This window comes from Planococcus citri, chromosome 4 (genome assembly GCF_950023065.1).
Source record: "Planococcus citri chromosome 4, ihPlaCitr1.1, whole genome shotgun sequence".
Classification (NCBI taxonomy): domain Eukaryota; kingdom Metazoa; phylum Arthropoda; class Insecta; order Hemiptera; family Pseudococcidae; genus Planococcus; species Planococcus citri.
Genome location: NC_088680.1, coordinates 69,927,867 through 69,951,497, shown reverse-complemented (window position 1 = coordinate 69,951,497; position 23,631 = coordinate 69,927,867). Strand labels below are relative to the sequence as shown.

General features: G+C 37.5%; 3 protein-coding genes across 5 annotated transcripts; all 3 read left to right on the top strand.

Annotated features, from left to right (window-relative positions):
• The first annotated feature begins 1,525 nt into the window (after positions 1-1,525).
• LOC135842980 (protein cbp-1-like) lies at positions 1,526-3,735 on the top strand. 2 transcript variants are annotated; one of them, XM_065360685.1, is made up of 6 exons: positions 1,526-1,684; positions 1,853-2,149; positions 2,268-2,460; positions 2,545-2,810; positions 3,139-3,333; positions 3,405-3,735. In XM_065360685.1, the coding sequence occupies exons 2-6, from the start codon at positions 1,913-1,915 to the stop codon at positions 3,423-3,425; spliced, it is 912 nt and encodes a 303-aa protein (XP_065216757.1). In that variant the 5' UTR covers positions 1,526-1,684; positions 1,853-1,912; the 3' UTR covers positions 3,426-3,735. The 2 variants fall into 2 exon arrangements, with proteins under 2 accessions (XP_065216757.1, XP_065216758.1); XM_065360686.1 differs by having other exon boundaries at positions 1,527-1,684; positions 1,860-2,149.
• A 3,231-nt stretch (positions 3,736-6,966) lies between these two features.
• LOC135842971 (histone acetyltransferase p300-like) lies at positions 6,967-14,444 on the top strand. 2 transcript variants are annotated; one of them, XM_065360671.1, is made up of 15 exons: positions 6,975-7,146; positions 7,261-7,447; positions 7,532-7,775; positions 7,841-7,989; positions 8,171-8,360; positions 10,513-11,277; positions 11,350-11,704; positions 11,818-11,974; positions 12,054-12,108; positions 12,210-12,406; positions 12,494-12,780; positions 12,868-13,078; positions 13,162-13,216; positions 13,306-13,485; positions 13,591-14,444. In XM_065360671.1, exons 2-15 carry the CDS (start codon positions 7,319-7,321, stop codon positions 13,863-13,865), a joined length of 3,249 nt encoding a protein of 1,082 aa, XP_065216743.1. In that variant the 5' UTR covers positions 6,975-7,146; positions 7,261-7,318; the 3' UTR covers positions 13,866-14,444. The 2 variants fall into 2 exon arrangements, with proteins under 2 accessions (XP_065216744.1, XP_065216743.1); XM_065360672.1 differs by lacking the exons at positions 12,210-12,406; positions 12,494-12,780; positions 12,868-13,078; positions 13,162-13,216 and having other exon boundaries at positions 6,967-7,146.
• A 136-nt stretch (positions 14,445-14,580) lies between these two features.
• LOC135842970 (histone lysine acetyltransferase CREBBP-like) lies at positions 14,581-23,270 on the top strand. The gene is made up of 16 exons (XM_065360670.1): positions 14,581-14,994; positions 15,071-15,193; positions 15,276-15,410; positions 15,496-15,782; positions 15,860-16,017; positions 16,093-16,173; positions 16,249-16,383; positions 16,468-16,683; positions 16,771-17,031; positions 17,126-17,279; positions 17,368-17,544; positions 17,628-17,798; positions 17,893-18,123; positions 21,223-21,339; positions 21,437-21,643; positions 21,757-23,270. Exons 2-16 carry the CDS (start codon positions 15,172-15,174, stop codon positions 22,819-22,821), a joined length of 3,417 nt encoding a protein of 1,138 aa, XP_065216742.1. The 5' UTR covers positions 14,581-14,994; positions 15,071-15,171; the 3' UTR covers positions 22,822-23,270.
• Positions 23,271-23,631: the final 361 nt, after the last annotated feature.

Below are 23,631 nucleotides of genomic sequence, written 5' to 3'. Positions count from 1 at the left end.
GCTACGACGCTTTCATCTACTCAAAATTTGCCATTTTTTTGGTCTCAAAATAGGCTGGAAAAAAGTTGTCAAATTTTGCATTTTTAATGACGTTTACTGACTAATTTGAGCACGCTGAATCCAAAAATGACGTTCATTTTTTTATCGAACTCGTATTCAGCGAAATAGTCGCAATTTCTCACTGAAGCAGCATCCCACGACTCAAATGGACGCCAGATTTGCACTCGGCTTGCTCAAATTAGTCGAAAACGACCCTTTACTCGATTTTTTTGAAAATCCAAAAAATCCAAAGGGGTACGTTCATGCATTTTTTTTTGGAAAAAAAACTTTTTGTCGCCAATCGAGTTGAAATTTGGGCTATAGGGGTTTCTTGCAACGGCGAATTCATTTCCGGCGTCAGATTGCCACCAGAGCGCTCCATTCTACTGAATATTTGTCATTTTTTGGACTCAAAATGAGCTGGAAAAAAGTTGTCAAATTTTGCATTATTAATGACGTTTTCTGACTAATTGGAAAACGCTGATTCCAAAAATGACGCTAGTTTTGCGATCGGAACCGTATTCGGCGAAATTGTCGCAATTTCTCACTGAAGCAGCGTCCCACGACTCAAATGGACGCCAGATTCGGACTCGGCGACCTCGAATTAGTCAAAAACGACCATTTACACGATTTTTTTGAAATTCAAAAAATTCCAAAAAAAGCCAAGGGGTACGTTCATACATTTTTTTGGGAAAAAAACCTTTTTGTCGCCAATCGAACTGAAATTTGGGCTATGGGGGTTTCTTGCAACGGCGAATTCATTCCCGGCGTCAGATTTTCACCTGAGTACTCCATTCCCTCAGAAACAGCCTTTTCTTGAGCTACAAATTGAGCAAAAAAAAGTTGTGGAATTTTGATTTTTGATTTTAAATTTTTTCTAGGTATTCAAATATGAGGAGGGAGTGAAAATTTGTATGGTAATACCTCTTATGAGTGTACCTGACTTCCTGTACAACATACTGGAAAGTGGAAAATTGGAGAAATCGGTTCACATGGATGGGGATGATAAATTTTTTTATTGTCATTTCAGAAAGGTGGAGGTTCCTTTGCTCAAAAAAGGGAGGGGCTAGGGGGCCTGAATTCTGAAACTTTTCACACACAAGTTCTTGACGGTATCCACCTTTCAGCATTCATGCAAATAAATATCAACTCAGAAGTCAGAAGCTCTCGGGAGCCATTTCACTCCCCTATATATGCCTATGGGTGGTCATGGCCTTTGTTTTTGCATAGTTAAAATAAAATTTTTATGGTATAGGAGGGTGAAAGATGGCCAATGAGAGTGATTTTTTGTGCGGATTATTAAAATATAAAATTTTTGCATGCTTCAAAAAAAAAAAAAAAAAATTCAAACTTGCTCGTTAGGCTTCCAAACTGGTCCGATTGTTCCAAGAGAATTTAGTTTTCTTTCTCTGGTTGCACTGATTTCCGAATTCCAAATCAAATCATATGATCATCCCCTATCTATTTACTTAGCGTTCGGGCTATGTTCGGGCTTTATATTTACCTTTCAGAGATATGTAAAGTAAATATTAGGGAATGAATTTTACGACCTACTGTGGGAATATAAAATCGTGCTTCGTGCATTTTATTCATCGAACTCGAGTTTGAAAGATATTGCGTTTAAACGAAGACACCTGACTGTAGAGTAAGTACCCATTTTTGAATATACTTATATGTATATACTCATTCTTCAGGCTGGTTTCCACAAGTTTGATGAACTGTGTAATAGTACATTATACATATGTATGTGACGATTACGTGATCACTTTTTTAAATTGCGTCTCATTGTTTTTTTTTTTTAACCATTGCTTAGGCCTTAGGATTTCAACGTTTGCATTTTGTGAGACACAAATACGAAAGAGATTTCCATAAAATGGATCAGTTAGGTTCGGAGTTTTCGCATCTTCATATAGCTAATTTTCCTCAGCCAACTGCAGAGCAGGATGTTCATATGTCTGGTCCTGCTCAGCCTACTCAACAAGTGCCGGACTCAGCACCTAATCCTGAGAACTTGATATTGATTCAGAATCAACTCGTTAGGCTGTTGCATGCTGGCCAATGTCAGAAAAGAGAACGTCAAGCTGCCGAAGAAGGAGAATACGTCGCTCCGGTCAGTATTTCTTTCTGTTTATCCTCCCAAGTTTTTCGATTGATTTCGTCTCAATATATTTTTTTTAAATGATGAAATTTCAATCTAATGACTAACGAGCGAACTTGTCACGTTTCAGTGCATGATACCACAATGCATAATGATGAGAGTCATATGGAATCACATTGGTAAGTGTTGGGATGGTAATCAATGCCCAACTGCGGACTGTGCTTCTTCCAAGCAGTTAATTTCACATTGGAAAACATGCCAGAATCCAGATTGTCCTGTTTGTCTTCCTGTGAGGCAAATCAACGATTTGCAAAATAACAGTTGTAAGTATCTCCGCCTCCATCTGACTCTAGACTCAATCATAGTCTGATAATTCTAACCCGTTGAATTTTCTTCACCTCACCTAGATGCGCCCTCAACATCGGCCGGTCATGCAGCAAGTCCGATAGGCGCGCAGGCAGCTCAATTCTCTCAAATGCCCAAATTACTGTTGGGTTCGGGGCTTCCGAATTTTCATAATATCGTATCTTATCCTCCTGAGCCTGCTTTGCCAAGGCCGGCCACAGCATCTGATCCTGAGAAGAGGAGACTGATTCAGCAACAACTCGTGTTACTATTGCATGCTCACCAATGTCAGAAGATAGATAACCGAGCTGCCGAGAACCGAGAACAAGTCAGTATTTACTCTTTCTTTCTGTTTTTATTTCCGAGTGAAATGAATTAATTTGGCGTACGTTTTCACTGTTTTCTTATTATTTTTGCTGTTTTATTCCAAGGCGTACTTTTTCAATATTTTTGGTTGATTTTTATTCAATACGTAATTTGAGAAATTCAAAAATGATCCCTGCTATCCATCTATCTACTTATTAGTGTTAAAAAGTAATTTAGAGAAAAATTCGTTTTTGAATGCTATTTTCATGAAAACATGCTATAAGCTAGATAATTATAAATACTTACGGTACCTATATCAATAATATGTATTCAAAAATGAATTACTATAGTTTCAGTGCCAATTACCACATTGCAAAACGATGAAAAACATATTAAAACACATGCCCACTTGTACGGCCGGTAAACAGTGTCAAATTGCGCACTGTTCATCTTCCAAGCAGATAATCTCACATTGGAAACATTGCGTGCGTCCGGAATGCCTAGTTTGTGTTCCTTTGAAAGTAGCCAGAGCGCGGGTGTACAGTGTAAGTGTCGCAGCCTCCATATGACTCTAAATCCAACCTAGTCTGATAATCCTAACCCGTTGAATTTTCAGAATTTTCTTCATCGCATTTAGATGCAATCTTAACTTCGGTCGGTTAGCCCGCAAATCCGCTTGGTACGTAGGCAGCCAACTCAACTACCATCGAAAGCTTCCCGTTTTGGGTAATAAATATTGTACAAATTTTTGTTTCAAATTAATCAAATATGAGTTCATTTTATACGTCGTTTTATACCAAATAATAATATTATGATGTTATTACAGTATAATACACTTATTCATAATTTATTGGGTAAGTGCTATTATAAATAAGTATGTAAATAAATAATAATAAATAAATAAATGTACCTAAAAGTAAAAAAAATAATGTCGAGGCTTCTCTCTGTCTGTCTCGTACCTTTTATTTAAAACCTTTGGTTGCATGATCGACAGTGTAGTTGCTTAGGATATCTACGTAGGAAAATACAAGGCTAATTGGAGGGCGAGGGAGAGGTGAACGAATGTATCTAGAGCGTGTGCACTTTGCTATAAGATACCTATGTACATTATGCAGAGTACCCTGAGTACCTGCTAGAAAAACTTCTCCCTCTTTCAATTTTTATTCTGGACTACACGTGAATTAAGGTGAGAAAACATACATATAAAATTAAACCGTCATCTAATGAACGAGAAATTGATCATCCATTTTGGGCAGATATTGGGAATCGTTATCTGTAGACCTAATTCGAGTTTCTAAGGATTTATGCCAGATTTCGAGTCGACACATTCAAAAATGTATTTTTTGGCACCAAATTTTCAAAAAATGTAACAAAAATGATCGAGAAAAGCAAATGAGCTGGTACAATTTTAAAATTAATTAATATCCAGTAATTAGGACTACAGAACAAAAAAACTCGGAGATTGTCCTTCGATCGACTAGCACAGTTTGGGCAAGTCGATAGACAAAATGTTAGAACTGCAGCAAAATCAACTTTTTTATTAAAATAGGTAGCCTATAGTTGAAAGCTCAGCAAAATTGTTACGTTTAAAAGGCGACGAGAGTTGAAACCTGCAAAAGACATTTCGGATACACCCTCCCAATGTACTGTGAAAATTTGGACCCTCTAGGTCAAATTGGAGGGGCTACAAGGCTGTCTGAAAAATTGAAAAACATGTAAAATAGCAAATAAATCCACTTTTGACCCTGGAGAGAGGTCAAATAGGGTTAGAAGGTCGAAACCTGCAATCATGGGGCACCCTCCCATTGTATTCTGAAAATTTGGACCTTCTAGATCAATTTTAGTTGTGAGGGGGGGGGGGGGTCAAAAAATGGGGTCAAATGTGGTTTTTCCCACCTTAAACGGGGTGGGGATTACCTAGGAAGCTGAAATTTGGATATGTTGATCACAATAAAGGTATGATCAATGGTATGATTTTGGACCCTTTTTATCAATTTGGGGTCATATTATGCCCCTCCAAAAAAATGACCTTTCTGTAAAAATGGGGTTGGAAGGTCGAAACATGCAAAAGGCACTTCGGGTACATCCTTCCATTGTACTGTGAGAATTTGGACCCTCTAGGTCAATTTGTAGAGGCTGTAGGCTGTCTGAAAAATTGAAAAACATGTAATATAGACCAAAAATCCACTTGTTGACCCTGGAGGGAGGTCAAATAGGGTTGGAAGGTTGAAACCTGTAATAATCACTCATGGGGCACCCTCCCATTGTATTCTGAAAATTTGGACCTTCTAGATCAATTTTAGTTGTGAGGGGGGGGGGGGTCAAAAAATGGGGTCAAATGTGGTTTTTCCCACCTTAAACGGGGTGGGGACTACCTAGGAAGCTGAAATTTGGATATGTTGATCACTATAAAAGTACTGATCAATGGTATGATTTTGGACTCTTTTCATCAATTTGGGGTCATATTATGTCCCTCCAAAAAAATGACCTTTCTGTAATTTTCAACTTTGACCCTCCTCACTCCAGAGGTAAACTCTAGCACCCAAAAGAACCCTATTTCCCAAGTTTCAACCTGTTTCATTCACTAGAACGTCTCCGGATTGAAAAAGTTGAAAATTCAAGTTTTGGTGAAACTTCTATATACTTAATGTAAACATGATATACCTATATATAAAAACTGACACACCGGGAATCGTCTAGTTTGAGCTCAAAACGTCGAGAAATATCAAAATTTTTGACCCCCGACCTTTTTATCCAAAGTTGGGCCTACCGCAATAGCCATCATTTTTTACAATTACTTAAAATTTGGCTAAAAATGGCCTTGAAATTTGAATTCAATATTCAACGTATCAAGATAGGTTGAGAAACAGGAGAAACTCAAGGCGGGGTTATTAAACCCAAAATTGACAAAAACCACGATTTTTTCAAAAATGGCCCTATTTTGAGGGCTCAAGGGAACCTTAGGAGGGTGCAACGACCGATTTGACCCGATATCGCTTCCCTCGAGCTAATTTTTTTTCTGTCTCCAAAATATATTATACTTACATATATTTTTTTGAAAACTAAGAGTCTAAGTTTGAAGAATGTCAACGTTTCAAAGCCAGCAAAATCAAATTTCTTCCTTATCAAAAATTAATGCCAGGTATCTATTTCATTTCTTGAATTATAAATTTTCGAAAGCTTTTGGCCTCGCTTCCCCCTTCCTCCTCGCCATGTACTCCTGTTCAAACTTTCAAAATGATCCAAATTCCATTGATGGTGCAAAAGAAAGAATTATGTAGCCGTAGGTAAAAATTATTTTTCATGTATAATTGAGTAATACATTCATAACAAGGATGGCAAGGCCGAAAGTGTGAAAGATAAAACTTTTGACTGTAGCTTTTAGCTTCTATAAGTAAAAAATGTATAAAATTTCAGCTTTAGCTTTAGCTTTGTGCTTTTCAAATTCATAAAGCCTTTTGATGTCTAGCTTTTAATTCCCAAAAATGCGGGACTTTTGGCTTTCAACTTTCAGCTGTCGGCTTTTAGCCTTTCAAATTCATTTCAAGTGAAGAAAATTTAGTAGAAACCTAAATTAACTCACAACCACAACAAAAAAAAAACAAAAACGAAAAAGTTGAAAAAAGGAAAAAAATTAAAAGTATAATAATTGAAAAATGAAATGACTAAAACCGAAACTTGACCAAATCACTGGAGGAATAAATGCAATGAAAATAATTGTCTCAAAGAAAGCTGAAAAATACGGCTTTGGCAAGGCTTTCAGCCTTCGGGTTCGGGTTTCAAAAATTTCCAAAAATCGTCGACCTTCAGCAGTTCAGCTTTTAGCTTTCGGCTAGCTTTACATCCCTGATTAATAATTAATCTATTTGATTTGATGAAAAAAAAATTTTAAAATCATTCTGAAATTCTGAATCTGAATTTTCAAATTTTTTTGTTTTCGCAAGGGAAGCTAAAATTTACATGAAAGAGAGTGTACGACAAGAGTCCTTTTCTGCGCGGATTCTTGAAAATAAAAAAAATTTGCAAGCTTGGACAGCTTGGTGCAAGTTGGTGCACGCAAAAAAAAAAATTAAAAAATTCAAACTCCAAAGGTCGTCAAGTTTTTGTATTGGCCACTAGATGGCTCGTCAGGTAACTGCACCCATCATAAACCGGTCCGATTGTTGCAAGAGAATTCAGTTTTTTCTCACTGGTCACACTGATCTCCGAATTCTTATCATCCCCATCACCCTCACCCTTTGAAAAATTCTGAGTTTGCTGCAAATTTTAGCGAATTTGTGTGCAACTAATCGTCAATTTTATTCGTAGAAATCAAGTTCGAATGATATTGTGTTGAAGCGAAGATAGCTGACTGTAGAGTAAGTACTTTCGAATATACTAGAATGAACTGTACAAAATATGTGTTACCATTTACGATTAGGTACGCGATCTATTTTTAAATTGCGTCTCATTGTTTTCTGGCCTTTGTTTAGGATTTCAACATTTGCATTTCGTGAGACGTAAATACTTACGTAAGTAATCCTCGTGAAAATGGATCAGTCTACAGGCTCGGATTTTGACGATATTGTGTCTGCGATCCAGACTCCAGCCAGTTCTAATTCGATCGATGATGATAATCGTACATCGTCGAGTGAGGACGAGAAACAAACCAATTCTGAAGTACGTATCGTGGTTGCTCGGAATGTAGTTTAATTATCCACACCTCCGGTTGTTTTTATTTAATGTAAATATTATATCGTACAGGAAACGCGACAACCACCGCCTGACGTGAGTACGCCAGAGATGCCTATACCGAGCAGTAGTGCATATACGGCGTCGTCGGCGTCGGACACTCGTCTAGCCAGTATCATGCAGATGACGTTGGAGACTTTACGCTCACAGAGCTCTACTTCGCCGCAGCAAGACACTGCACTTCAGTTTTTCGATAAGCATCCTCAGATGTTGGTGGCGCTCTCAAAGCAAAAACAACAAGAAGAGTCGCAACAGAGTAAGTATCACTGTGCTTTAACGTGATCGAGTATAATTTATTCATTATATCGCGATTCGTTACAGAAACTGACGGTAGTGTCAGCGATCAAGTTCCGGCGGCTAGAAAACCTGATCCTGAGAAGAGGAGACTGATTCAGCAACAACTGGTGCTTCTGTTGCATGCTCACCAATGCCAAAAAAGAGAAGCGATAGCTGCCGAAGAAGGAAGACAGGTCAGTTTTACTGTGTTTTTTTTTTTTTTGAGATTCGATCGATCTATCTGGCGTGTTTTCTCGTTATTTTTGTTATGTATGATTTTCAAAAATTCTCCAAAAATGAATTTCAATGTCGTATTTCTTATTTAAATAATGTGATTTGAATAAATGATTAACAAGCCAACTTGTTACGTTTCAGTGCGCATTACCTCATTGCAAAACGATGAAAAACGTATTAAAACACATGGCCTGTTGTACGGCCGGTAAACAGTGTGAAATTGCGCATTGTTCATCTTCCAAGCAGATAATCTCACATTGGAAAAAGTGCCAGCGTCCGGATTGCCCAGTTTGTCTTCCTTTGAAGCAAGTCGACAAATCGCGAAATAAAAGTAAGCGTGACCGTCTTTATTTGAATCTATAGTCCGGCATATGACAATAGGAGTAATTGCACCCCCCCCCCGCAGATCCCCAGGGACAACTTTTTTCTTAAAGGGGACATTCTGGGGAACATTTTAAAGCAAACTTTACCAAAAAAAAGTTGACCTTACTTACAAAATGGCGGCCATTTTGATTGACAGGTCAGCCGAAATCGCAGATTTTGCGTTTCAACACAGGACTTGCACGAAATATTTCAAACCTTACAAAGGTATGTCGAAAGATCATGCAAAAATTTATCACGTGTCAAAATTTCAAGTGCTAAAGTGAGTTTTTCGATTTTTGGTGAATTTTTAAAAATCCCATTTTGGCCAAAAATGAGAGAAAAAATCAAAATTTTACCAAATTGACCAAGAAAGCTGAAATTTGGGATTTACCCTATTTTCGACATGCCAAATCGATTGGAAACGGTTTCAACCAGTTTTGAGCAGTTCTGGAGCCTCCAGCAGATTTTTGAAACTCGAAATTCCCACAAAATTCCATCAAATTGGAGTTGTAAAGCTAAAATTTATTGTAAAAACTAATTTCAATACGCTACGAAGTACTGCAGGTGAATTTCAAGTCGTTTTGGAGCCTCCAGTGACTTTTTGAAAATTCCTGAAACCTCTAGCATATTTTTGAAACTTAATTTTTACAAAATTTCATCAAATGGAGATGGAAAGCTGAAATTTACTCCACACTCCAATTTTAACCCCCTCTGAAGACGACTTCAGGTGGGTTCAAGTCATTTCAGAGCCTCCTGCGGCTGTTTTGAAAATTACTGGAGTCTCCAGTAGATTTATGAAAATTGAAATTTCCCCAAAATTTCATCAAACTGAGATGGAAAGTCGAAATTCATTCTGCAACCAATTTCAATGCGCTACGAAGTTGACTGCTGGTGGATTTCAAGTCGTTTTGGAGCCTCCAGCAGGTTTTTGAAACTTTAAATTTTCACAAAATTTCATCAGATGGAGATGGAAAGGTGAAATTTATTCCACATTCCAATTTTAACCCCCTCTGAAGACGACTTCAGGTGTGTTCAAGTCATTTTAGAGCCTCCAGCGGCTTTTTTGATAATTACTGGAGCCTCCAGTAGATTTACGAGACTTGAAATTTCCCCAAAATGTCATTAAACTGAGATGGAGAGTCGAAATTCATTCTGCAAACTAGTTTCAATACGCTACGAAGTTGACTGCTAGTGGATTTCAAGTCGTTTTGTAGCCTCCAGCGCCTTTTTGAAAGGTTGTATGGCGTTTTTTTGGAAAATTGCAATTTCCTAAAAAGTAGCAGGAAGATTCAAAACCATTTAAAACCACCATCTAGTCTGCGAAGTAAATTTCATCTTGCCAACTCCATTTGATAAATTAATGTTGCGGGAATTTCAAGTTTCAAAAATCTACTGGAGGCTCAGTGTAGAGTAAATTTCTGCTTTAAATCTCTACTTGATAAAATTTTTTTACAAATTAAAAGTTTCAAAAATATGCTGGAGGCTTCAGGAATTTTCAAAAAGCCGCTGGAGGCTCCAAAACGACTTGAAATTTACCTGCAGTACTTCGTAGCGTATTGAAATTAGTTTTTAGAATAAATTTCAGCTTTACAACTCCAATTTGATGGAATTTTGTGGGAATTTCGAGTTTCAAAAATCTGCTGGAGGCTCCAGAACTGCTCAAAACGGGTTGAAACCGTTTCCAATCGATTTGGCATGTCGAAAATAGAGTATATCCCAAATTTCAGCTTTCTTGGTCAATTTGGTAAAATTTCGATTTTTTCTCTCATTTTTGGCCAAAATGGGATTTTTAAAAATTCACCAAAAACCGAAAAACGCACTTTAGCACTTGAAATTTTTGACAAGTGATGAATTTTTGCATGATCTTTCGATCTACCTTTGTAAGGTTTCAAAAATTTCGTGCAAGTCCTGTGTTGAAACGCAAAATCTGCGATTTCGGCTGACCTGTCAATCAGAATGGCCGCCATTTTGTAAGTAAGGCCAACTTTTTTTTGGGAAAGTTGGCTTTAAAATGAAAAAAGTTGTCCCAGTGGAGGGGGTGCAATTACCCCTATTGTCATATGCCGGACTACTAGATCTAACTAGTCTGATTATCCTAACGCGTTGAATTCCTCATCTAGATGCATTCTTTACATCAACCGGGCAGGCAGCAAGTCCGCCAGATGCGCAACCGTTGGTCCAGAAGACGGCACCTAAACCGCCGCCGACGGACAGCGATTTGAGAAGAGCTTTCGCCGGCCTGGGTATTCAGCTGCCACTGGACGGGTCAAGTTCGTCGGGACAGTCGACGTCAGCGTCGTCGCAGCAACCTCAAAGCTCTCAACGGTGTATGGCACCCGGAGTAGACCCTCGTTGCAGTCCACCAATGACACCGTCGCAGCAACAAACCAGCCAGCCTACGGTTAGTGATATGGGAAAAGTTAACGCAGGCGTAGATTTCACGGTACCGCCAAGTGGCCTGGGTCCCAGTTATGTCCCGCCGCAATGGTATCAGTCAACTGGTCAGCCAATAGGTGGCGGTTACGTCGGTATGGGTTCGATTCCTACGTGGCAGCCGTACTATGTGCCGATGTACAGTGATATGAGAAGAACTGGTTTGGGTTATAATCCTGTTTCGGCACCATGGTTCCAGCAACCCATTCACACGATGCCCAGTGAATTCAGAACACCTTATCCTGGTATGGGTATGATGATGCCGCCGTATGGAATGGGTTACATGCCGACCTCGATGGCTGCTCCAAATCCACCGCCGTTCAGCTATCGTCCGAATTCAGGATTGAGTGGACCCGTTCAGCCATCGCTCGTATCTCTTGCGGAATTCCAACAACAACAACAACAACAACAACCGCCGCAAGTTAATAATGTACCATTAAATCAGCAACCGAGTAAGTATCACTTCGAATAAAAAATGATTCTATTTGCGGAGTGAATATATTTATCGGGGCGATTTGTTTCAGACATTAGCGTTGGATTCGGAACTCCTGCACCAACAGTATCCAAACTCAATCCACTTATACCATCCACGGTTCAGCCACAAAATCCGCCAGTTGCGCCACCAACTAAAATTAACGTTGGATTCGGAACTCCAGCACCAACAGTATCCAAACCCAATCCTTTTATACCATTGACCGTTCAAAATCAGCCGACGATTAGCGTTCCGGCAGCGGTAGTCGAAGGATCTTCGCAGCAAAGCAACGTCGCAGACGAATCGAAACCAAATGACTCGAAGAAGGCCAGTGATCAGAAAAAAGGCTCTAAATATTGGCACATATTCGTCACTACCGAGGTCAGGGAACACTTGGCGAAGAAGATGTAAGTTCATAAACTTTAAAAGAGTAGTTACGATAAATATGTAGATAATGTAGAATAACATCAGAAGTAAATGCGTTCTGTATTGATGATTTTACCAACTCTTGGTTATTCAGAGCTAAAGCGATGCTCCCTGTAAACGACAATCAAGCTGCAGGAGGATCTGGTGAAGCGCAAAATTTCCCAAACAACGATTACGACCGTGTTATGCTCAAGTTGGAATCCTACGCGAAAGAAGTCGAATGTCATGTTTACGAAGTAGCTAATTCCCAAGTAAAACGACTACTATTGTTATTTTAAATATTCTCTTCGAAGTATTGAAAATAATATCGATTTAATTTCATTTTCGCAGTACGAGTACTACCATTTGCTTGCGGAGAAGTATTACAAAATACAAAAAGAATTGGGTAAGTGAGAGGAAGAAATTCAAAAATTACCATTTTCATTTTCCAATCAACGATATCTCTTGACGAAACATCGTGTATTTTTTTTGCATATCCACGAACAGACGAGAGACGCCAGAAACGATCGCAGCAACTGAAAAAGAATTCACAAGAGCTTCCTGTAGGGCCACAAACAGGTGCTTCCGCATTGGGTGCGCCGCTCATTTCAACACCTCTGTCACCGAGCAGCGACGTATTAGTGAATCTGGGACTTGGAGTTTCAGTTCAATCAGCTTCTAATTCTGTACAAATGCATTCGCAGGTTTGTTTTGTGAAAAAAGCTTACGTCGACAGCTGGTAAACACTTCACTCGAGTGTTCAAATTAATCGACTGATTTATTTTGCGTAGGTTCATCAAGAAACGGCTTGTCAACAACAACTGAATGGTGCGATTGAGGTTTGTCTTCCCGACAACACAGTGCCCACATGTTCAAATATTGAACAAGAAACGAAGCAAGAAAAACCACAGCTCCGAATACAACACGATGAAGCTCAATTGAATAAATCTGATGAACCATCTGAATCTGAGTCTTCGTCTGCAAGTTCCATAACAAACGACACCCCTCGAAACGTTATTACCAAAGAATGGCATAAACTCATTAAAAATGAACTAAGGGAACATTTGGTAAAAAAACTGTAAGTTCATAAACTTATGAAAGACAATCGCTGTAGATCATGAAATAAGATCACCCATTAATGCATACAAATTTTCTACTGATACAGAGTACAAGCGATCTTTCCTACGAGCTCCCAGCAAGCAGCAGGCGAATCCGGTAATGGTGGCTCTAGTGCACCTGACCAAGTGCAAAATTCTTCAAGTAACAAGTTCAATCACTCAAAGTCGAATTTACTTATCGATGAGCGTGTTATGCGGAATTTAGAATCGTATGCGAGAAAAGTCGAACAAGATATTTACGAAGCAGCGAATTCCAAAGTATGCGCAACTTAGTAACGTATTTTTTTTAAATTCTCTTTGAAGTAAAACGGTATAATATCAACAAAATTTCATTTTTGTAGTCCGAGTATTACCATTTGCTGGCGGAGAAGTATTACAGAATACACAAAGAATTGGGTAAATGAGAAAATTTCCAAAATTACAATTTTCTGAATTAAATACATCTCTAACGAAACATTGTGTATTTTTTTCGTATTCACGAACAGATGAGAGACGCCAGAAACGAAAAGAACAACAATTACAGCAACAAATGCAGCAGCAGAAACAGTTAAAGTCACAACAGCTTCCTCAAGGAGTAGCTCTACAGTGCTCAAGCGCCATGTCCGCACCAGTCGAAGAAATGAGTAAAATTTCATTATCTGCCTCGCCTCATCCTTCAGCAGCCAGTAAGTAATCAAAAATTCATCGCATGGATGGCAGGAAACTCGATCAAATGATTTGAAAACTACATTGAACCAATAACGGTGGCTAATTTGCGATGAATTTTTCAGGCACTGTTTCGAATAATGAAATATCCAAAGAAGCGAATAGCGAAACAGATTCCGAAAATGCTGATAACCATTCGCAACAGCAACAGCCCGAACAACAGCGGTTGGATGTACAGCAAGATCAGCAGCAATCGATGGATGATGCGAATCAGGAGTTTTCCGCTGAATCGATCTCTTCTGTGACTGCTGCCACCCGTTCTTTCTGCACATTCGTGTATTCTTATAATTACTATTATTATTCTTATATCTATTCTTCTGGACTTTCTCATCCTAATTGAGTTCACTCGACGTACTCTTCATCTAAACACTGCGAATTATTTTATAGTATTAATTTTGACTACGTACGAATGGTATTTTATTCGTTATTGACCAATTTTTTTCTTCTTTCCTGTGGAACTGGTATCTTGGAGTTTCTCTCCTCCACTAGTTCGTTCGTATCTTATAAGATTTAACTTTCAAAATATCAGTGTGGAAATCATGTATTTAGCCAATTTAGTTAATTTGCATACTATGGTATCTATCTACCCCTTTTCTTTCTGTCTGACGATCGTCAATCGAAAGATATCCATCAAATTATTTATTTTTTCTCCTGTCCTTGATCGTGACGAAATAATTAAGATATTTGAAAGAGAAAAAGTAGCCTTATTTACTATTATTATCGAGTTTATCTCTTTATCTAGATAAGAAGGACGTTGTTCAAGAATTATTGTGCATGTGCAACGCATCGTTCATATATTTTTTTTTAAGTATTTATGTATTTTTATTCATTCTAGAACGATATCCTATTATAGTAATTAATTTTACTACGTATTAAAATGTATTCATTTATTTTATTTTATTAAATTTTTTGAATGTAAGTTTTACTTGTATGGAAACGTAACCGGTGAAAGTGTGAAATTAGGAATTGCCCGAAGCAACGCTTTCAGACGTGAACGAAGTCAAGCTATCTAGGTCTAAAGATGTTTTAAAAACTCCGTTACCAAATCATTCTGCTCTGGTGTTGATGTTTGGATTTTTGGCAATATTCAACTTTCTCAATAGACTTTCATTTATATTCAAGAAACACCAATTAGTGAAAATGGTTTGGTACTTGAACTCAATTTGTTTGAATACTAAATCGTTACAAATTTCAGCAAGTTTTCAATTTTTTATACGTAGAAAATGAAATGAAATTTTCAAATAGCTCTGAAAACAAAAGATAGGATTTTGAATGAGAATCTATCATTTTCTTACTTTGGCTGCCCTGATTTTCATCAGGGAGAGTTTGTTACAAAAGTGAATTTCCCTTTGGCCTTTATAGTCCTTTGAGCCTTTGTTTTGATTTGAATCAACAGTGCTTTGACCTTTGACTCGGTTTCATTTCATTGTTTATTTATTGATTATATTCCATAAAGATATGACTTACGAGTAAGTAGAGCGTATTTTGTTTATTTAATGCATCGAGTCGATGTTAAGTTAATTAATTTCGGTATTATTCAAATAGGTAGGTTTCGAATTACCTCAGAATTCCGAAGAACCAACCAAAGCTAGAGTAACGACAGCGTTGATCGGTCGAACAAAATCCCTAAAGGTCCGGCAAGCAAAATGGAACCGAAAGAATTCGAAAGTACGTTGTCAAGTTTTCATAGGATTCCTTCAATTCCAGGGAACAAAATATACGTTCAATTAATCACTATTTTCAATCGCAGATGAATTCATAGAACTGCAAGATGAACGTACCTCTTCACCGGATTTTTTGAAAAATAACTCGAACCCGAAACCTACCATCACACCGCAATCAGTTCAAAACACATCGTTATCCACCGAAATGAAAGAAAAACGATGTAAGATTGTCAACGTTCAGTTTCGACTGAATTTTACAAACGATTTTGTCGTCTCGTTTAACGTAGGTATCTTTTGCGATTATAGTTTTCAACCCGGATGAACTTCAAAAATGTTTCTCACCACTGCTGCAAAAATTATATCAAGTAGAAGAATCAGCACCTTTTCGAGGACCAGTTGATCCGGTAAAGTCGAATCTACCCTTTTACTTAGATATTTTCAAACGGCCGATGGATTTTTCTACCATTAAAAGCAAGCTTGACAATGGCCTATATTTTGATCCGTGGGATTTCGTCGACGATATGCAATTGGTGTTTAATCAACCTTGGAAATCTAACAGAAGATCATCCGGAACTTATAAATGTAGCACCAAGGTAACTTGAAACTCAACTCTGTGGAAATTACGTTCCATTTTTTGAGGCATTTTTTAATTCTATGTTTCGTGAAACAGTTAACCGAACTTTTCGAACGCGATATCGACCCAATTATGCGAAAATTGGGGTATTGTTGCGGTCAAAAGTACACCCTCGGTCCAAAAACGCTACTCTGCTTCGGTAAACAACTATGTACGATAACGAGAAACGCGAAATATTTCAATTATCGAAACAAGTGAGTTATCCTTACGTCCAATATTTCATTTTACATCTTTACGAACTTACAATGAAACTTTTTCTCCATGTTCAGGTGTGCTTATTGTGTTAAATGTTTCAAAGAAATATCCGAAGATACTGTAACCGTAGCTGATGATCCTTCTCAGCCTCCAACGTAAGTATTTAGTTGTATTTTCGAACTGATTAATCGGGAGCTGCGTTTTGATACGAGTTTATTGTGCCTTTGCAGGGTGGTGAAAAAGGATCAGTTCGTACAAATGATAAATAATCGCCGTGTAATGGAGCCTTTCGTCGAGTGCATAGATTGTGGCATAAAATTACATCGAATATGCGTTTTGCATGTAGATAAGATACTGGGTTCAGAGTGAGTACCTCAAGCAGACCTAATTTAATGAAAACGAATCATCTAATATTTCTAATAATTTCGAATCGTTGGATTTTCGTGTAGATTCGTTTGTATCAATTGTTTGAGAAAGAATAAAAAGCGAAGAAAGGAGAATAAATTTTGTGCTAAACAATTGCCGACTACTGTGTTATCCAATCGTATCGAAGCTCAAGTCAACTGCTACCTTAAAAAGAAAAAAGTCGAAACTGGAAAAGTAACAATTCGTGTAGTATCATGCTCAGAAAAATTAACCGAAGTGAAACCTGGCATGAAGAGTCTGTAAGTTTACATATGTCTAGCTGTACAGTTCCTCCAAAGTTGTATATATTCATTGCTTCGAATATATGTGTGTTAATCCTATTGCAGATTCGTCGATACTGGAAAATTCCCCCAACAATTTCCGTACAAAGCAAAAACCGTACTCGCTTTCCAAGAAATTGACGGCGTCGATGTGTGTGTTTTCGGTATGCACGTTCAAGAATACGGATCCGAATGTCCGCAACCGAATCAAAGACGTGTATGCATCGAGTTAATAGACACAGTGCGTTTCTTTACACCGAAAGAATTTTGTACGAGAGTTTATCATGAAATTTTATTAGGCTACTTGGATCATGTGAAGCAGTTAGGGTAGGTCGATGTGTATAAATCGAAGTCGAACTATCGTTCACTTATTTGGATCGCCCGAGTTCGCCTTTGATCAAACATTTGTCTCTGTTCACAGGTATACGATGGTTCATCTACGGGATCGTACTCCTAACGAAGGAGAAGATTTTATTTTCAATTGCAATCCCGTTAATCGAAAACTGCCATTCGATTATTGTAAAATGTTGGATATAGGTTTACTCCATAGAAAGAGGATAGTGATACATTACCAAGTGAATATCTTAATTTTACGTCTGCTGAAAAATAAAACTGTTATAGCCAGGGAAGCAATGTTTTTTGATTGTTGTCTTCGTTTCGTAGAATATTTTCCAACAAGCGATGAACGATGGGTTACATTCTGCCGCTGAATTTCCGCATTTCGAAAACGATATTTGGACTGACATGTTAGAACGAAGTATCCAAGAGTTGAACCAGCTCGAAGAAGAAAAAAGAAAGCAGGCTGAAGCTGCGGAAACCGCCTCATCTGCAGAAAATGACGTGAGTTTATGGAAAAACTCGACTAATCGAGCTAATGAATACGTGAAATTTTATATTTATACATGTTTAATATATTTCAACAGCTGCAAGAATGTAATATTAACGTTGATGATGCTGAAAAGAAAAGTAATAATAAAAGTGTGCCTCAACTCGAGCAAGATTTATCAGCAAAAATTTTCGCCTGGATGAAAAAAAATAAAGAAAAGTTCTTGGTTGTTCGATTGCATTCGGCTCAATCCATCGCCAACTTACCGGTAACGATCACTATCCGATATTTTATCGTTTACATATCGTTGATTTGATTCTATCGAGCTTTTTTTTCTGATATTGTTTTTATTTTACGAGCAGCCTATCAAAGATCCTGATCCATTAATCGCCTGCGATCTCATGGATAAAAGTGATGCTTTCTTAACGATGTCTCGTTTAAGAGGTTACGAATTTTCGACACTGCGTCGAGCGAAATTCTCGTCGATGGCGATGCTATTCGAAATACATATCAGGATTCAAGATAACTTCGTTTACAATTGTGATAGTTGTGAAAAAACCGCCAAAACTAGATTCCATTGTACCGAGTGTGACGTAAGTATCGAGGTAGTTTTTAAGATTGACGCTGTTCTGATTAATGAAATGATCGGAAATGACTATGCTCGTAAGCTAAAAAATTCTTCACGTTCCTGAACCTCATTTTATTCTTTTAAATGAACTTCGGTAAATTTTTGATTTTTGTGTGGGCCTAATCACTCTCATTTTATAACTTGTCTCACAAGGGAACCTCTTGAGCTGCCCGCCTCCGATTTGAACGGGACCGCGATTTTTGGAAAGAACATGTTCTAAAACCCCTATATCCAAATTTTCAGCTGCCCAAGTTCATTTTTCGATTTTTGGCGAATTTTTGAAAATCCAAAATTGACTATTTTGGTGATTTATGCTTTTTTAAAAAAAGTACATACTTGATCAGTAAAAATGCTCAAAATAAGTTCTAAAACTGATATTAACCCCTCAAATCTAAATTTCGCCATTTCCAGCCATTCTGGAGCCTCCAGTGCGATTTTTCAATTTCTCCAGAATTTTCAATTTGCTCCAGAAGGCGTGAATATGAAGTTGGGGAGCTAAAAATCGAGTTGTGTGTTATACTCGACCTGTTTAACGAATTTATCCACATTGAGCCGATTCTGGATCGGACACCTCCAGAGTGGTTTTGTGACCAGCTTTTTTTCAAAATAAAAATATTCAAAAATCAAAAATTTCCCGTTTGCGAAAATTTTTTTGAAATTTGCGCGAATCACCGTATTTTGAACACAACAAACCCCCTTAGGCCGAGTTCCGCCGTTTCCAGCCATTCTGGAGTCTCCAGTGCGATTTTTCAATTTCTCCAGAATTTTCAATTTGCTCCAGAAGGCGTGAATATGAAGTTGGGCAGCTAAAAATCGAGTTGTGTGTTATACTCGACCTGTTTAACGAATTTATCCACATTGAGCCGATTCTGGATCGGACACCTCCAGAGTGGTTTTTTGACCAGCCTTTTTTCAAAATAAAAATATCCAAAAACCAAAAATTTCTCGTTTGTGAGAAAATTTTTGAAATTTGCGCGAATCGTTGTATTTTGTCATTAATTAACCATACGAGAGCGAATTTCGCCATTTCCAGCCTTTCTTGGGCCTCCCTTTAATTTTTGGATATTTTTATTGTGAAAAAAGCTGGTCAAAAACCCACTCTTGAGGTGTCCGCTCCAGAATCGGCTCAAATGGGGATAAATTCGTTAAACAGGTCTAGTATAACACACAACTCGATTTTTAGCTGCCCAACCTCATATTCACGCCTTCTGGAGCAAATTGAAAATTCTGGAGAAATTGAAAAATCGCACTGGAGACTCCAGAATCGCTGGAAATGGCAAAATTCGCCCTCGTGAGATTAGTTCATGACAAAATACTGCGATTCGCGCAAATTTTGAAAATTTTCTCGCAAACGGTAAAATTTTGATTTTTTTTGATTTCTTATTATGAAAAAAGCTGGTCAAAAAACCACTCTTCAGGTGTCCGCTCCGGAATCGGCTCAAATGTAGATAAATTCGTTAAACAGGTCGAGTATAACACACAACTCGATTTTTAGCTCCCCAACTTCATATTCACGCCTTCTGGAGCAAATTGAAAATTCTGGAGAAATTGAAAAATCGCACTGGAGGCTCCAGAATGGCTGGAAATGGCGAAATTTAGATTTGAGGGGTTAATATCAGTTTTAGAACTTATTTTGAGCATTTTTACTGATCAAGTATGTACTTCTTTAAAAAAAGCATAAGTCACCAAAATAGTCAATTTTGGATTTTCAAAAATTCGCCAAAAATCGAAAAATGAACTTGGGCAGCTGAAGATTTGGATTTAGGAGTTTTAGAACATGCTCTTTCCAAAAATCGCGGTCCCGTTCAAATCGGAGGCGGGCACCTCGAGAGGTTCCCTTGTCAGCTCCCAAGATGCTAAAATTCTATTAAAAGTGGATATTCGAGCGGTTATTTAAATGTGGACTGGTGTATTTCTTATCCTCGATCGTTTCTGTTCTTATTTTAACCAATATTTTACTGGTTCCAGCCAGCTGAACCGCCATCGAAAAAAATTTGCAGCGCTGCCAGTCGCTAGAGCTAAATCTTCGTCAGTCTTCGCTTCTGAAAAGCTTGTCGCCTTATCTTTTATAAAATATTTGCTATTTGTTCATTTTTTAAATAACATTTAGGCTGTGTTAGTTTTAAAATATAGAAGTTTTTATGCTGAAATTTCGAAAGCCAGATGAACCAGTCGTAAAATTTCCTCGCATTTGCTTGGAAAGAACTACTTATTTCTAAAAATACTAGTGAATTTAATAATATTAATAAATAAGTATGCTGTGAATATTAGTTTGTCAAATTTTCAAAAATGGACATAAAGAAAGGAGTGAGAACATATAAGACTGATTTATTTAAAGAATTTTTAGTTCCTTTATTTTTTACAAAATATTTTTAGATTTTAGAAATATATCGAATAGGTAGCTAATAGTATATGTAGTCTGGAGTTTCCGATTTCTAATTCAGACATTTGTTAGCTTCACTATACCTTGAGTAAAAGACATATCCGTCCAATGAACATTTGTTGAATTATTTTAATTTTTAAAAAATGAGAACGAACTTGAAAAATGATTATCAGTGAAAACTGTGGAAAGTAGAATTTATAAGGCGAGTAGCTTTTCAGGAGTTGACACAAATATCATCGAGGGAATTGAGGAGGAGGAGGGGGGGGGACAGAAAAAAGTATTGGCCCAATTTCAATAAGAAAATAACAATTGGATGATTTCGAGACAGCGAGTTCTAAAATTGATCGAACTTTTTAGTCTTAAATGGTCCTCATGTTACCCTTCTCGGTGCGAATATATATTTTTAAAAGCACTGAGGGGTAGATATGTATGTATTAGAATTCAGTAGCTCTAAACTAGTAAAAATTGGCATGTAGGATAACATTTTCGTAATTTTTTTTTCAAAATCTTGAGGGGGAGGGAGTCGCTGAAGGGCCATACTCAAACAACAAATTGAGATTTAAACTCAGCATCTTCAAAAACTGATCAAACAACACGAAAAATCGAATAATGAAATTCAGCTCCTGTAACTTATTTCTCAGATATTAAATTTCTGCCTGTTGTTTTGTTACCGGTGTTTAGGATTTCGACCTTTGCATTCCTTGTTACACCAAAGAAGGACATCCTCATAACATGGTTAAAGTGGATTTGGACTTTGATAACGGTACATCACCTTCAGAAATACAAGCCAGTCCTGGAGTACGTATCGCTTTCTTCGTAAAGTGATTTTTTTTTTGTTTCATAACTCTCATAATTTGAACGATTGTTGACTGATTGTTCGACTTGTATTTTACAGGAAGTGAGAGTACAATCGATGGAGAGATTAATTTGTTCTTTAACGCACGCTTGCCAATGTCGAGACGAAAATTGTCGATTATCAAATTGCCTGCGCATAAAATACGCTGTCCAGCATACGAAGGATTGTAAGCTAAAAGTGAGCAGAAATTGCTTAGTCTGCAAACAGCTTGTAACCTTGAGATACTTCCACGCCATGTCTTGTAAGGTGAGTATATTTTTATGACTTACTTTCGATAATTTTACCACTTCGAATTCGAACCAACCTTCCTCCCTTTTCCTGTTGCTCGAGTAATTCATCGTATAATGACCTATTTGCAGGATGCAAACTGCGATGTGCCCGCATGTTTGAGTATAAGGATGAAAATAAGACAACGAATATACGAACATTTCAATCAACCCCAATTGGTAGTTGCTTGTATGTGGCCGACGTATCGGCGGATCTCAAATGATACCAAATCGGTTATATTGATCAATGGAGAGCCGTTCAAGGCCAGTTCTAATTCGCAGATCTCAAACGATACCGGTACCGGATCAGATACACCATCCAATTCAGAAACCTCGACTGTAGTAAGCAGTTCTGTACCAAATACGTCACCACCTCGAGCCATTTTTAATAACCATAGGCAAGTACCACCCTCACGACAGGTCAGCTCGAGCGATAAACTGCTACAGCTATTGATACGCTATCCGGATGACACAGATAAAGTCATCGAGGAAATGATGGCGAATCCTGAGCTGAAGGCGCTGCTTGATGGGCCTAGCAAAGAGGAAGCACATGGTTCATCAAATCCTACGAGACAGATACCTTCGCAGCAACAAATAACTGACGACGGATCTAAAGACACTGGTTTGATGAACCAAGACGCTTCAACAACATCTCATCAAACGCCACCCAATGTATCACTGCCATCATCAAACCAGGTGCCACATCACTGTCCAGCTTTGCAACAATTATCGCGAACGTTAAGTTTACCAAGCTCTTCTGAGCAAAAAGACCAAATCTTTCGCCTAATGTATGGGTATCCTCATTTGATAGAGGTGTTCATCAAGCAAAGAAAAATGCAGCAACTACATCTATCCCACAATCAGCAAAACCAGCAACTAAACAGTCCATCAGATCTTCAGGAATCATCGCAGAAGCAACAACAAATGACTGACGATGGTTCAACCAATCTGAGTGCAGATACTCTGCCGACAGAGAACAGTGGTCCAAAAAGGCTGCCACGTCGTAGTCAAGCTCTGCAACAACTGCTGCAAGTGTTGAGCTTGCCTAGCTCTTTGCAACAGCGAGACCAAATTTTACAAATTCTGAATAGAAATCCTCATCTGTTGGTAGAGATTATCAAGGGTAGGCGGCAGATGCAGCCACATCAACAGCAATAGTTGCAAGGGCAATGGTCTGAAAAGTGACTGAAGATGGTTGATCTGTCTGCTGTGCAGCAACAAAGGTTTTCGATTTTGTGAACTTCGAATTGTTAGTTCGTGTTGAGTCATGAGTGTTATAGTTTTATTTCTTCATTAGAGAATTTTACGTTAGATTTTATATTTTATGCATTGATACTGTGTATTATTTTAATTATTTCATAACGTAGGTAGTTATTGTTGTTGCTAGTCATATTTTTTGAATTGGTTTCAGTCTTGCTTTCGTATTTTATTATTATTATTTTTTTTAAATCTTCGTTGAGTTGACGAGTGATTGGATTCCTTTCAAAGTATCTTTCTACTGATAAAAATGCCTAAAATATAATTTAACTGCCTGTTGTATAATTAATTGTTATCATTTTTAATTACTTTACGTACTGTACCTATTAATATAGATTTTCAAACTGAAATTGTTAAGTTTTCTTTTTTAATCCTTTCTGTTTTATTTCTTCATAAATCAAGAAAATGTCTCTCGAATGATCCATCAATCGTTCGTTGATTAGTTTTGTAAAACTTTATTTATGTACCTATTTCATTTTCACATTCAGACTAGAAATTTAAAAAAAATAAATGCATAAAAATGATTTTAAAAAATGGGAACAAATGAAAATAAATGAAAAAACACCAATAATTGTTGAAAAATAATGAAAAAAAATTATTACCTAAACATGAAAAATTTTTTTAAATTAAGAAAAGAGAAAAAAAATGATGAAAAATCACAATTAAAAACTGAGGCAAAAAAGTTACTTGAAAAATTGCACCAATCAATCA